The following is a 15,804-nucleotide window of genomic DNA, read 5'->3' as shown; positions in this document are numbered from 1 at the left end:
TGGCCCATTCCTCCTGACAGAGCTGGTGTAACTGAGTCAGGTTTGTAGGCCGCCTTGCTCGCACACGCTTTTTCAGTTCTGCCCACACATTTTCTATGGGATTGAGGTCATGTTTTGTGATGGCCACTCCAATACCTTGACTTTGTTGTCCTTAAGCCATGTTGCCACAACTTTGGAAGTATGTTTGGGGTTATTGTCCATTTGGAAGACCCATTTGCGACCAAGCTTTAACTTTCTGACTGATATCTTGAGATGTTGCTTCAATATATCCACATGATTTTCCTGCCTCATGATGCTATCTATTTTGTGAAGTGCACAAGTCCCTTCTGCAGCAAAGCACCCCCAAAATATGATGCTGCCACCCCCATGCTTCACGGTTGGGATGGTGTTCTTCGGCTTGCAAGCATTCCACTTTTTCCTCCAAACATAATGATGGTCATTATGGCCAAACAGTTCTATTTTTGTTTCATCAGACCAGAGGACATTTCTCCAAAAAGTACAATCTTTGTCCCCATGTGCAGTTGCAAACCATAGTCTGGCTTTTTTTATGGCGGTTTTGGAGCAGTGGCTTCTTCCTTGCTGAGCCGCCTTTCAGGTTATGTCGATAAAGGACTCATTTTACTGTGGATATAGATACTTTTGTACCTGTTTCCTCCAGCATCTTCACAAGGTCCTTTGCTGTTGTTCTAGGATGGATTTGCACTTTTCTCACCAAAGTATGTTCATCTCTAGGAGACAGAATGCGTCTCCTTCCTGAGCGGTATGATGGCTGTGTGGTCCCATGGTGTTTATATTTGCGTACTATTGTTTGTACAGATGAACGTGGTACCTTCAGGCATTTGGAAATTGCTCCCAAGGATGAACCAGACTTGTGGAGGTCTACAATTTTTTTTCTGAGGTTGTGGCTGATTTCTTTTGATTTTCCCGTGATGTCAAGCTAAGAGGCACTGAGTTTGAAGGTAGGCCTGAAATGCGTCCACAGGTACACCTCCAATTGACTCAAATTATGTCAATTAGCCTATCGGAAGCTTATAAAGCCATGACATAATTTTCTGGAATTTTCCAAGCTGTTTATCGGCACAGTCAACTTTAAAAAAAAAAGTGTATATTAACATCTGACCCACTGGAATTGTGATATAGTGAATTATAAGTTAAATAATCTGTCTGTAAACAATTGTTGGGAAAAATGACTTGGTGTCATGCACAAAGTAGATGTCCTAACCGACTTGCCAAAACTATAGTTTGTTAACAAGAAATGTATGGAGTGGTTTAAAAACAAGTATTAATGACTCCAACCTAAGAATATGTAAACTTCCGACTTCAACTGTACATGCAGTTGGACACTGAACGAGAGGACGCATCAGCTGTCGCTAAAGATGAGAGGTGTTTTCAGAAGATAGAATGTAATATGAGCAGAACATTTTAGTGAACCAGCGATTCATAACGTTTCAATAGATTTTCTGACTGATCCATGCTGCATTTGGATCGGTTTAGGGTCCGCAGAACCATGCACTTGTATCTTAAACATTTGATTAGGGACCTGATGCGTATCATTACATCCCTAAAGTCTTCTCTATGTAATAGAAGGTTGTCTGTGTTTCTGATATAGAATGACTTCAGTATATATGCTGTATTCTGTTCTATATGTATTACATGTGACTTAGTCTGTCCAGAAATACTGAGAAAGCTCTCTTGAGATTGGCATTGAGTGGTACTCCATGTGTGATATGGGTCGAGGTCATAAGTCACAATGTTTCCCCCTGTGTGTATGTGCTTGTTTCCCTGTGTGTGTGTATGTGTGTGCAGATGGAGGATAAGAACAGGCAGCTGCTGGAGCGTTTGGAGATTGCAGAGCAGAAGCTGCAGCAGACCATGAGAAAGGCTGAGACCCTGCCAGAGGTGGAGGCTGAGCTGGCCCAGAGGATAGCAGCACTCACCAAGGTGAGAGGACACACACACATACACGGTCACACACACATAAACACACTTGTATGCATGCAGACACAGACGCAGCACACATTGCTCCCATCATTAAAGTAACTCCAGTGCTTCCAGTTTTCTATGAAATATGACCTAAAATGAAATACAATATGAGTGAAATAGTTTCCTTCCCAAAAATGTTTTAAATTATTATGTTAAAAAGCATATTTTCTGTGTTGGAATGTTATGGGCATACCGCAACAACTGAATGGTGTGGGCGTATACCAGTCATATAAAATATTCATGCAAGTAGACCGCTGATTGGCCAGCTCATCCTCCACGAGGAAATATCAAGCATTTTTGAAACAGTCTGTTTGAGATACAAGTTTGAGGTGGGGTTTTGTATGTGTTCTTTTCCAATTTATGCTTTGGCCACAAATACAAGGGATGAGGATGAGTAGGATGAGTCAGCAAAATGATTTGGGTATGAGGTAACAGAATATGAACTTTTAAAAGTCAGATTGTCACTGGACAGTTACTTTAACCACTCCATCATATTCTAGGAGAGGTCATTTCAAAACTGCTTATGTATAACTGATTATCATCATACATGTAGAATATTCCAGAGTGAGTCTTTTCAATGATGTGTTGTTTGTTATGTGTTAGTACTGTATGTGCAGGCTATGCATGTGATCACCTCTGACCCTGTGATATGTTCCTCTCCTCTCCTGCTGCCCCATAGTCTGACTCGAGCTCCGCCTCCTCTCCTGATGATTATCAGTTTGTTATGGAAGCTAAACTCCAAGACATGAACTCCATTCTTAGGAAGGTAGTCCCACAGGGTGCCAAAGTACTGTCGCTAACTACAAGACTACATCTTTTAAAAAAATATAAAAAAATCCTTGCTGGTTTTATTTCTTTCTGTTGTCACGAGTCATTGTACTGAGATTGCTTGTTGGGGATATTTGTTTTTCCTTGTGTCCGTAGGCAGGGTTGAAACTGTGGGGAAAGCTGCATGTCACTGGCTGGGCTCATTGCTAGTAGACTTAACTGCTGCAGCAACTGCTTGTGACCTGGCCCTTCTCTCACCTCTCTCTCTCTACCTGTGCTTTGGTGATCTATCTGTTCCATCTGAGACTGGAGGAGTAGAGGCTTTTGGCTCTGTCTTGTCTTGTTGCCTCTGCATTATGTGTCTGTGTTGCCCTCCATGGCTGCTAAACTGGCAGGTCACTGTGCCCCCTGCCCCCCTTTCTCTCTCCCCCCACCCCTGTCTGTGTGGTGGCCCCTGCAGGCAGAGGAGCGTCACGGCAGTATCGAGGAACGCATGAGGCACCTGGAGGGCCAGCTGGAGGAGAAGCACCAGGAGTTGCTCAGAGTGAGTCACCCCCAGGGGACTATGATAACATGCTAGGCTAGGTTATGCTACATGATGCTACATTTCACCTATTCACTGACTATGGGCAGCCTAGCATGCTAGCTGCCATAAGGCTAGTATGCTAGATTAAGCTACATGCTGCCCATCACAGCCTGGCTTCATTGCACCTGCTGCTCATAGATGTTCTCATAGAGAATGACTTTGCATTATCCAGATGACTTGTTTCAGTATTTTACAACATTAGAGTGGTTAGAAAATGCACTCGTGTGGTAAGACATACTGTCAAGCTTCTGCTTTTGAAAGTCACACACTTTGTATTTTTTTTCCCCCTCAGGCTCGGCAGAGAGAAAAGATGAACGAGGAACACAACAAGCGCCTGTCGGACACAGTGGACAGACTTCTTACAGAGTCCAACGAACGCCTTCAGCTCCACCTGAAAGAGAGGATGGCTGCTCTGGAAGAGAAGGTTAAACATGGAGATCACATCAATACCAATATGTCCTAAAGTTTTATTTCAGATGAATTTGAGCAAATGTCCATAGATTGACTGGAATACTTCTCTTTCCATTTCAGAACGTTTTAATACAAGACTCGGAAGGCTACAGAAAACAGTACGAGGATTCAATCCATGAAAAAGTAAATCCCCCAGATCAGAAGTTATTACATTTTTCTCTCCCTCAGTTTTGAATTTTACATGAGGTTGGTTTAATAAAGTGCTTTTTAATAGATGAATAATGATCTGGGTGTTGGACTTTGGGTTTAATTTGTTATCATCTTCTCCATTGAATATTCACAAGAAACCGTTGCTCTCGGTTCAGATAGTGAGATAGAAATCCATAACCAGGCAGAGTACGAGAACTGACGAGCAAGTGCTGTCCAATCATGTTGTGGAGATTGAAATTGAAATCCAGGGTTTTACAGTAATGAATAAGAAACTTCACAAGGTTTTCTGTACACCTCATGTTGTCCCTGTTTCCCGGCTTCCCTCCAGACTCATCTGGCAGATGAGATAGACAAGCTGAGATCAGAGTTGGACCAGTTCCGACTGAGAACAGGCTCACTCACAGAACCCACTCTGTCACGGTATGGGTGAGTTTGTAGGACTGTGTGTGGTGTGTGTGGTGTGTGTGGTGTGTGTGTGTGTGTGGTGTGTGTGTGTGTGTGTGTGTGTGTGTGTGTGTGTGTGTGTGTGTGTGTGTGTGTGTGTGTGTGTGTGTGTGTGTGTGTGTGTGTGTGTGTGTGTGTGTGTGTGTGTGTGTATATATATATATATACACTGAGTGTACAAAACATTATGAACACCTTCCTAATATTGAGTTGCATGGACTCTACAAGGTGTCGAAAGCGTTCCACAGGGATGCTGGCCCATGTTGACTCCAATGCTTCTCACAGTTTTTTCAAGTTGGCTGGATGTCCTTTGGGTGGTGGACCATTCTTGATACACACCATTCTTGATACAAACCCAGCACAGTTGCAGTTCTTGACACAAACCAGTGCCCCTGGCACCTACTACCATATCCTGTTCCATTGCACTTAAATATTTTGTCTTGCCCATTGGCACACAAGGCACACATACACAATCCATGTCTCAAGGCTTAAAAATCCTTCTTTAACCTGTCTACTCCCCTTCATCTACACTGATTTGAAGGGATCATGGCTTTCACCTGGATTCACCAGGTCATTCTATGTCATGGAAAGAGCAGGTGTCAATAATGTTTGGTACTCTGTGTGTGTGTGTGTGTGTGTGTGTGTGTGTGTGTGTGTGTGTGTGTGTGTGTGTGTGTGTGTGTGTGTGTGTGTGTGTGTGTGTGTGTGTGTGTGTGTGTGTGTGTGTGTGTGTGTGTGTGTGTGTGTGTGTGTGTGTGTGTGTGTGTGTGTGGTCCTTCTGTAGCTCAGTTGGTAGAGCATGGCGCTTGTAACGCCAGGGTAGTGGGTTCGATCCCCGGGACCACCCATACGTAGAATGTATGCACACATGACTGTAAGTCGCTTTGGATAAAAGCGTCTGCTAAATGGCATATATATTTTTTTTGTGTGTGTGTGTGGTTGGGGGATTACTTTTATTTTTCCACTGACAAAATGTGTGATAAAGTCCAAATAACTGGGCTGGAGTTCTGTGATGACAGCAGCTGTCATGATCTCCTGATTGTCCTCTTTAGTCACAACTCATTAGAAAAGCAATTTGCCACCGGTTGAAAACCACACAAGCACTGACTGTTGATTCCTTACAAATTGTCTGATGCGTCACACCACTGTCGTCCTACTAGATAAACAAGCAGGCCATTTTAAACAAGCAGATCCTCTTGGTTTTGGTATTATTCTTTGCAGAATATCTGCAATTTCAATACTGCCTTCAGTTTGAACAAAGTTGATGTTACGGTGACTGACATGCGTGTTCTGTCTCGCTCTATCTATCTATCTATATCTATCTATCTATCTATCTATCTATCTATCTATCTATCTATCAGGTCTCACCTGGACACATCGGGGGAGCTCCGATTCTCCCTTGGCTCCCTGGCTGAGACCCAGTCAGACCACTACCGGTCAGCCAAGGTCATCCGCAGGCCCAGGAGAGGACGCATGGGTCTCCACAGGGACGAGAGCAAGGTCAGGAACTAGTCTCTCTCTGGTCAGCCCTGGCTGAGGTAGAGGCAGTACCAGGTATATTCTATCCATTAAGCCAGGAGAGCTTAAACAAGTACAGATAAAGTGTTTGAACTCAGGTCTGTATGACATACATGGTTGCATGGAGCCAGACTGTTAGCATTAGCATGACAGAGGGAAAACTGTTGGAGATGGGTATGATTGGTTAGCATTAGCATGACAGAGGAAAAACTGTTGGAGATGGGTATGATTGGTTAGCATTAGCATGACAGAGGGAAAACTGTTGGAGATGGGTATGATTGGTTAGCATTAGCATGACAGAGGGAAAACTGTTGGAGATGGGTATGATTGGTTAGCATTAGCATGACAGAGGGAAAACTGTTGGATATGGGTATTTTTATTTATTTATTTTTTATTTCACCTTTATTTAACCAGGTAGGCTAGTTGAGAACAAGTTCTCATTTGAAACTGCGACCTGGCCAAGATAAAGCATAGCAGTGTGAACAGACAACACAGAGTTACACATGGAGTAAACAATTAACAAGTCAATAACACAGTAGAAAAAAAGGGGAGTCTATATACAATGTGTGCAAAAGGCATGAGGAGGTAGGCAAATAATTACAATATTGCAGATTAACACTGGAGTGATAAATGATCATGTACAGGTAGAGATATTGGTGTGCAAAAGAGCAGAAAAGTAAATAAATAAAAACTGTGGGGATGAGGTAGGTGAAAATGGGTGGGCTATTTACCAATAGGTTATGTACAGCTGCAGCGATCGGTTAGCTGCTCAGATAGCTGATGTTTGAAGTTGGTGAGGGTGATAAAAGTCTCCAACTTCAGCGATTTTTGCAATTCGTTCCAGTCACAGGCAGCAGAGTACTGGAACGAAAGGCGGCCGAATGAGGTGTTGGCTTTAGGGATGATCAGTGAGATACACCTGCTGGAGCGCGTGCTACGGATGGGTGTTGCCATCGTGACCAGTGAACTGAGATAAGGCGGAGCTTTACCTAGCATGGCCTTGTAGATGACCTGGAGCCAGTGGGTCTGGCGACAAATATGTAGCGAGGGCCAGCCGACTAGAGCATACAAGTCGCAGTGGTGGGTAGCATAAGGTGCTTTAGTGACAAAACGGATGGCACTGTGATAAACTGCATCCAGTTTGCTGAGTAGAGTGTTGGAAGCGATTTTGTAGATGACATCGCCGAAGTCGAGGATCGGTAGGATAGTCAGTTTTACTAGGGTAAGCTTGGCAGCGTGAGTGAAGGAGGCTTTGTTGCGGAATAGAAAGCCGACTCTTGATTTGATTTTCGATTGGAGATGTTTGATATGGGTCTGGAAGGAGAGTTTGCAGTCTAGCCAGACACCTAGGTACTTATAGGTGTCCACATATTCAAGGTCGGAACCATCCAGTGTGGTGATGCTAGTCGGGCATACGGGTGCAGGCAGCGATCGGTTGAAAAGCATGCATTTGGTTTTACTAGCGTTTAAGAGCAGTTGGAGGCCACGGAAGGAGTGTTGTATGGCATTGAAGCTCGTTTGGAGGTTAGATAGCACAGTGTCCAATGACGGGCCGAAAGTATATAGAATGATGTCGTCTGCGTAGAGGTGGATCAGGGAATCGCCCGCAGCAAGACCAACATCATTGATATATGCAGAGAAAAGAGTCGGCCCGAGAATTGAACCCTGTGGCACCCCCATAGAGACTGCCAGAGGACCGGACAGCATGCCCTCCGATTTGACACACTGAACTCTGTCTGCAAAGTAATTGGTGAACCAGGCAAGGCAGTCATCCGAAAAACCGAGGCTACTGAGTCTGCCGATAAGAATCTGGTGATTGACAGAGTCGAAAGCCTTGGCAAGGTCGATGAAGACGGCTGCACAGTACTGTCTTTTATCGATGGCGGTTATGATGTCGTTTAGTAACTTGAGTGTGGCTGAGGTGCACCCGTGACCGGCTCGGAAACCAGATTGCATAGTGGAGATGGTACGGTGGGATTCGAGATGGTCAGTGACCTGTTTGTTGACTTGGCTTTCGAAGACCTTAGATAGGCAGGGCAGAATGGATATAGGTCTGTAACAGTTTGGGTCCAGGGTGTCTCCCCCTTTGAAGAGGGGGATGACTGCAGCAGCTTTCCAATCCTTGGGGATCTCAGACGATATGAAAGAGAGGTTGAACAGGCTGGTAATAGGGGTTGCGACAATGGCGGCGGATAGTTTCAGAAATAGAGGGTCCAGATTGTCAAGCCCAGCTGATTTATACGGGTCCAGGTTTTGCAGCTCTTTCAGAACATCTGTTATCTGGATTTGGGTAAAGGAGAACCTGGAGAGGCTTGGGCGAGGAGCTGCGGGGGGGCCAGAGCTGTTGGCCGAGGTAGGAGTAGCCAGGCGGAAGGCATGGCCAGCCGTTGAGAAATGCTTGTTGAAGTTTTCGATAATCATGAATTTGTCAGTCATGGATTTGTCGGTGGTGACCGTGTTCCCTAGCCTCAGTGCAGTGGGCAGCTGGGAGGAGGTGCTCTTGTTCTCCATGGACTTGGTTAGCATTAGCATGACAGAGGGAAAACTGTTGGAGATGGGTATGATTGATTAGCATGACAGAGGGAAACCTGTTGGAGATTGGTATGATTGGTTAGCATTAGCATGACAGGGGGAAAACTGTTGGAGATGGTTGTGATTGGTTAGCATGGCCTTTGAGGATCATTGTTATAAAGTACTGCTGTTACAGTGTCTCAGGATTGAAGACTGCAATAACCTGGAGATAAATACTGACATTCAGCAGTAATCTTAGAAGCATGTTTTAGCATATTTTTATTAAAAACTCTTTAATGGCTTGTTAAGATACTTTGGGACATATTAAAAGTCAGGCCTCATTATTTTGTCTGATGAAAGGTGAATTAGTAGAGACATTTTAAGCTCCCTGAAGCTGACAGCTTAGCCAATTATTTTATACAACCAAAATACTGCATTGAATGCATTAATTATAATGTGTGCTGTAATATTTGTACAGTGCAAAAACATATTCAAGTCTCTTCACATTAAACCTTCACATCTCTCTACAGTTATGTCATCCTGCCCATGATGTTTTACCAGGATTACCTCAAGAACACTCCCTTCCCTTGATTACTGCACACTTCTGTATCTGTAAACCCTCCCTTCCCTACAGGCTAAGTCACTGGGGGAGCACGAGTGGCGCTCTCAGCAGCTAGGCATCCTGGGTAGCCACCCCTTTGAGAGTGAGATGTCTGACATGTCGGACATTGATGACGATGACCGGGAGACCATGTTCAGCTCCATGGACCTGCTGTCCCCCGGCGGTCACTCAGACGCCCAGACCCTAGCCATGATGCTGCAGGAGCAGCTGGACGCCATTAACAAAGAGATACGGTACGGGACCTTAACCTTGCTCTTATTGGACAGACCATGCTAGGGACCAGACATTTACCTGACTTTAACCCTGCTGTTATTGGACAGAACATGCTAGGGACCAGACATTTACCTGACTTTAACCCTGATGTTATTAGACAGACCATGCTAGGGACCAGACATTTACCTGACTTTAACCCTGCTTTTATTAGACAGACCATGCTAGGGACCAGACATTTACCTGACTTTAACCCTGCTTTTATTGGACAGACCATGCTAGGGACCAGACATTTACCTGACTTTAACCCTGATGTTATTAGACAGACCATGCTAGGGACCAGACATTTACCTGACTTTAACCCTGATGTTATTAGACAGACCATGCTAGGGACCAGACATTTACCTGACTTTAACCCTGATGTTATGAGACAGAACATGCTAGGGACCAGACATTTACCTGACTTTAACCCTGATGTTATTAGACAGAACATGCTAGGGACCAGACATTTACCTGACTTTAACCCTGATGTTATTAGACAGACCATGCTAGGGACCAGACATTTACCTGACTTTAACCCTGATGTTATTAGACAGACCATGCTAGGGACCAGACATTTACCTGACTTTAACTCTGATGTTATTAGACAGACCATGCTAGGGACCAGACATTTACCTGACTTTAACCCTGATGTTATTAGACAGACCATGCTAGGGACCAGACATTTACCTGACTTTAACCCTGCTTTTATTGGACAGACCATGCTAGGGACCAGACATTTACCTGACTTTAACCCTGATGTTATTAGACAGAACATGCTAGGGACCAGACATTTACCTGACTTTAACCCTGATGTTATTAGACAGAACATGCTAGGGACAAGACATTTACCTGACTTTAACCCTGATGTTATTAGACAGAACATGCTAGGGACAAGACATTTACCTGACTTTAACCCTGATGTTATTGGACAGACCATGCTAGGGACCAGACATTTACCTGACTTTAACCCTGATGTTATTAGACAGACCATGCTAGGGACCAGACATTTACCTGACTTTAACCCTGATGTTATTAGACAGACCATGCTAGGGACCAGACATTTACCTGACTTTAACCCTGATGTTATTAGACAGACCATGCTAGGGACCAGACATTTACCTGACTTTAACCCTGATGTTATTAGACAGACCATGCTAGGGACCAGACATTTACCTGACTTTAACCCTGATGTTATTGGACAGACCATGCTAGGGACCAGACATTTACCTGACTTTAACCCTGATGTTATTAGACAGACCATGCTAGGGACCAGACATTTACCTGACTTTAACCCTGATGTTATTAGACAGACCATGCTAGGGACCAGACATTTACCTGACTTTAACCCTGATGTTATTAGACAGACCATGCTAGGGACCAGACATTTACCTGACTTTAACCCTGATGTTATTGGACAGACCATGCTAGGGACCAGACATTTACCTGACTTTAACCCTGATGTTATTAGACAGACCATGCTAGGGACCAGACATTTACCTGACTTTAACCCTGATGTTATTAGACAGACCATGCTAGGGACCAGACATTTACCTGACTTTAACCCTGATGTTATTAGACAGAACATGCTAGGGACCAGACATTTACCTGACTTTAACCCTGATTTTATTAGACAGACCATGCTAGGGACCAGACATTTACCTGACTTTAACCCTGATGTTATTGGACAGACCATGCTAGGGACCAGACATTTACCTGACTTTAACCCTGCTTTTATTAGACAGACCATGCTAGGGACCAGACATTTACCTGACTTTAACCCTGATGTTATTAGACAGACCATGCTAGGGACCAGACATTTACCTGACTTTAACCCTGATGTTATTAGACAGACCATGCTAGGGACCAGACATTTACCTGACTTTAACCCTGATGGACAGACATGCTAACCCAGTTATTAGGACCAGACATTTACCTGACTTTAACCCTGATGTTATTAGACAGACCATGCTAGGGACCAGACATTTACCTGACTTTAACCCTGATGTTATTAGACAGACCATGCTAGGGACCAGACATTTACCTGACTTTAACCCTGATGTTATTGGACAGACCATGCTAGGGACCAGACATTTACCTGACTTTAACCCTGATGTTATTAGACAGACCATGCTAGGGACCAGACATTTACCTGACTTTAACCCTGATGTTATTGGACAGACCATGCTAGGGACCAGACATTTACCTGACTTTAACCCTGATGTTATTGGACAGACCATGCTAGGGACCAGACATTTACCTGACTTTAACCCTGATGTTATTAGACAGACCATGCTAGGGACCAGACATTTACCTGACTTTAACCCTGATGTTATTGGACAGACCATGCTAGGGACCAGACATTTACCTGACTTTAACCCTGATGTTATTGGACAGACCATGCTAGGGACCAGACATTTACCTGACTTTAACCCTGATGTTATTGGACAGACCATGCTAGGGACCAGACATTTACCTGACTTTAACCCTGATGTTATTGGACAGACCATGCTAGGGACCAGACATTTACCTGACTTTAACCCTGATGTTATTAGACAGACCATGCTAGGGACCAGACATTTACCTGACTTTAACCCTGATGTTATTGGACAGACCATGCTAGGGACCAGACATTTACCTGACTTTAACCCTGATGTTATTAGACAGACCATGCTAGGGACCAGACATTTACCTGACTTTAACCCTGATGTTATTAGACAGACCATGCTAGGGACCAGACATTTACCTGACTTTAACCCTGATTTTATTGGACAGACCATGCTAGGGACCAGACATTTACCTGACTTTAACCCTGATGTTATTAGACAGAACATGCTAGGGACCAGACATTTACCTGACTTTAACCCTGATGTTATTGGACAGACCATGCTAGGGACCAGACATTTACCTGACTTTAACCCTGATGTTATTGGACAGACCATGCTAGGGACCAGACATTTACCTGACTTTAACCCTGATGTTATTAGACAGACCATGCTAGGGACCAGACATTTACCTGACTTTAACCCTGATGTTATTAGACAGACCATGCTAGGGACCAGACATTTACCTGACTTTAACCCTGATGTTATTAGACAGACCATGCTAGGGACCAGACATTTACCTGACTTTAACCCTGATGTTATTGGACAGACCATGCTAGGGACCAGACATTTACCTGACTTTAACCCTGATGTTATTAGACAGACCATGCTAGGGACCAGACATTTACCTGACTTTAACCCTGATGTTATTAGACAGACCATGCTAGGGACCAGACATTTACCTGACTTTAACCCTGATGTTATTGGACAGACCATGCTAGGGACCAGACATTTACCTGACTTTAACCCTGATGTTATTAGACAGACCATGCTAGGGACCAGACATTTACCTGACTTTAACCCTGATGTTATTAGACAGACCATGCTAGGGACCAGACATTTACCTGACTTTAACCCTGATGTTATTAGACAGACCATGCTAGGGACCAGACATTTACCTGACTTTAACCCTGATGTTATTAGACAGACCATGCTAGGGACCAGACATTTACCTGACTTTAACCCTGATGTTATTGGACAGACCATGCTAGGGACCAGACATTTACCTGACTTTAACCCTGATGTTATTAGACAGACCATGCTAGGGACCAGACATTTACCTGACTTTAACCCTGATGTTATTGGACAGACCATGCTAGGGACCAGACATTTACCTGACTTTAACCCTGATGTTATTGGACAGACCATGCTAGGGACCAGACATTTACCTGACTTTAACCCTGATGTTATTAGACAGACCATGCTAGGGACCAGACATTTACCTGACTTTAACCCTGATGTTATTGGACAGAACATGCTAGGGACCAGACATTTACCTGACTTTAACCCTGCTTTTTTTTATTGGACAGACCATGCTAGGGACCAGACATTTACCTGACTTTAACCCTGATGTTATTAGACAGACCATGCTAGGGACCAGACATTTACCTGACTTTAACCCTGCTTTTATTAGACAGACCATGCTAGGGACCAGACATTTACCTGACTTTAACCCTGATGTTATTAGACAGACCATGCTAGGGACCAGACATTTACCTGACTTTAACCCTGATGTTATTGGACAGACCATGCTAGGGACCAGACATTTACCTGACTTTAACCCTGATGTTATTAGACAGACCATGCTAGGGACCAGACATTTACCTGACTTTAACCCTGATTTTATTAGACAGACCATGCTAGGGACCAGACATTTACCTGACTTTAACCCTGATGTTATTGGACAGACCATGCTAGGGACCAGACATTTACCTGACTTTAACCCTGCTTTTATTGGACAGACCATGCTAGGGACCAGACATTTACCTGACTTTAACCCTGCTTTTATTGGACAGACCATGCTAGGGACCAGACATTTACCTGACTTTAACCCTGATGTTATTGGACAGACCATGCTAGGGACCAGACATTTACCTGACTTTAACCCTGCTTTTATTGGACAGACCATGCTAGGGACCAGACATTTACCTGACTTTAACCCTGATGTTATTGGACAGACCATGCTAGGGACCAGACATTTACCTGACTTTAACCCTGCTTTTATTAGACAGACCATGCTAGGGACCAGACATTTACCTGACTTTAACCCTGATGTTATTAGACAGAACATGCTAGGGACCAGACATTTACCTGACTTTAACCCTGATGTTATTAGACAGACCATGCTAGGGACCAGACATTTACCTGACTTTAACCCTGCTTTTTTATTAGACAGACCATGCTAGGGACCAGACATTTACCTGACTTTAACCCTGATGTTATTGGACAGAACATGCTAGGGACCAGACATTTACCTGACTTTAACCCTGCTTTTATTAGACAGACCATGCTAGGGACCAGACATTTACCTGACTTTAACCCTGATGTTATTGGACAGACCATGCTAGGGACCAGACATTTACCTGACTTTAACCCTGATGTTATTGGACAGACCATGCTAGGGACCAGACATTTACCTGACTTTAACCCTGATGTTATTAGACAGACCATGCTAGGGACCAGACATTTACCTGACTTTAACCCTGATGTTATTAGACAGACCATGCTAGGGACCAGACATTTACCTGACTTTAACCCTGATGTTATTAGACAGACCATGCTAGGGACCAGACATTTACCTGACTTTAACCCTGATGTTATTGGACAGACCATGCTAGGGACCAGACATTTACCTGACTTTAACCCTGATGTTATTAGACAGAACATGCTAGGGACCAGACATTTACCTGACTTTAACCCTGATGTTATTGGACAGACCATGCTAGGGACCAGACATTTACCTGACTTTAACCCTGCTTTTATTAGACAGACCATGCTAGGGACCAGACATTTACCTGACTTTAACCCTGATGTTATTAGACAGACCATGCTAGGGACCAGACATTTACCTGACTTTAACCCTGATGTTATTAGACAGACCATGCTAGGGACCAGACATTTACCTGACTTTAACCCTGATGTTATTAGGGACAGACCATGCTAGGGACCAGACATTTACCTGACTTTAACCCTGATGTTATTAGACAGACCATGCTAGGGACCAGACATTTACCTGACTTTAACCCTGATGTTATTGGACAGACCATGCTAGGGACCAGACATTTACCTGACTTTAACCCTGATGTTATTAGACAGACCATGCTAGGGACCAGACATTTACCTGACTTTAACCCTGATGTTATTGGACAGACCATGCTAGGGACCAGACATTTACCTGACTTTAACCCTGATGTTATTAGACAGACCATGCTAGGGACCAGACATTTACCTGACTTTAACCCTGCTTTTATTAGACAGACCATGCTAGGGACCAGACATTTACCTGACTTTAACCCTGATGTTATTAGACAGACCATGCTAGGGACCAGACATTTACCTGACTTTAACCCTGATGTTATTGGACAGACCATGCTAGGGACCAGACATTTACCTGACTTTAACCCTGATGTTATTAGACAGAACATGCTAGGGACCAGACATTTACCTGACTTTAACCCTGATGTTATTAGACAGACCATGCTAGGGACCAGACATTTACCTGACTTTAACCCTGATGTTATTAGACAGACCATGCTAGGGACCAGACATTTACCTGACTTTAACCCTGATGTTATTAGACAGACCATGCTAGGGACCAGACATTTACCTGACTTTAACCCTGATGTTATTAGACAGACCATGCTAGGGACCAGACATTTACCTGACTTTAACCCTGATGTTATTGGACAGACCATGCTAGGGACCAGACATTTACCTGACTTTAACCCTGATGTTATTAGACAGACCATGCTAGGGACCAGACATTTACCTGACTTTAACCCTGATGTTATTAGACAGACCATGCTAGGGACCAGACATTTACCTGACTTTAACCCTGATGTTATTAGACAGACCATGCTAGGGACCAGACATTTACCTGACTTTAACCCTGATGTTAT

At 43.9% G+C, this 15,804-nt stretch overlaps 1 protein-coding gene across 1 annotated transcript in view; it reads left to right on the top strand.

Moving 5' to 3' along the window:
- The window catches only part of LOC118392586 (liprin-alpha-2-like), a 247,539-nt gene that overhangs the window by 197,189 nt on the left and 34,546 nt on the right, over window positions 1–15,804 (top strand). Inside the window, 7 exon segments of the mRNA XM_052460483.1 lie at window positions 1,807–1,941; window positions 3,212–3,295; window positions 3,630–3,761; window positions 3,869–3,931; window positions 4,287–4,378; window positions 5,764–5,902; window positions 9,066–9,286. Coding sequence (XP_052316443.1) covers window positions 1,807–1,941; window positions 3,212–3,295; window positions 3,630–3,761; window positions 3,869–3,931; window positions 4,287–4,378; window positions 5,764–5,902; window positions 9,066–9,286 — 866 coding nt within the window.

This window comes from Oncorhynchus keta, chromosome 13, assembly GCF_023373465.1.
Source record: "Oncorhynchus keta strain PuntledgeMale-10-30-2019 chromosome 13, Oket_V2, whole genome shotgun sequence".
Taxonomy (NCBI): domain Eukaryota; kingdom Metazoa; phylum Chordata; class Actinopteri; order Salmoniformes; family Salmonidae; genus Oncorhynchus; species Oncorhynchus keta.
Note: the sequence above shows the minus strand (reverse complement) of the source record. Positions and strands in the feature narration are given on the sequence as shown.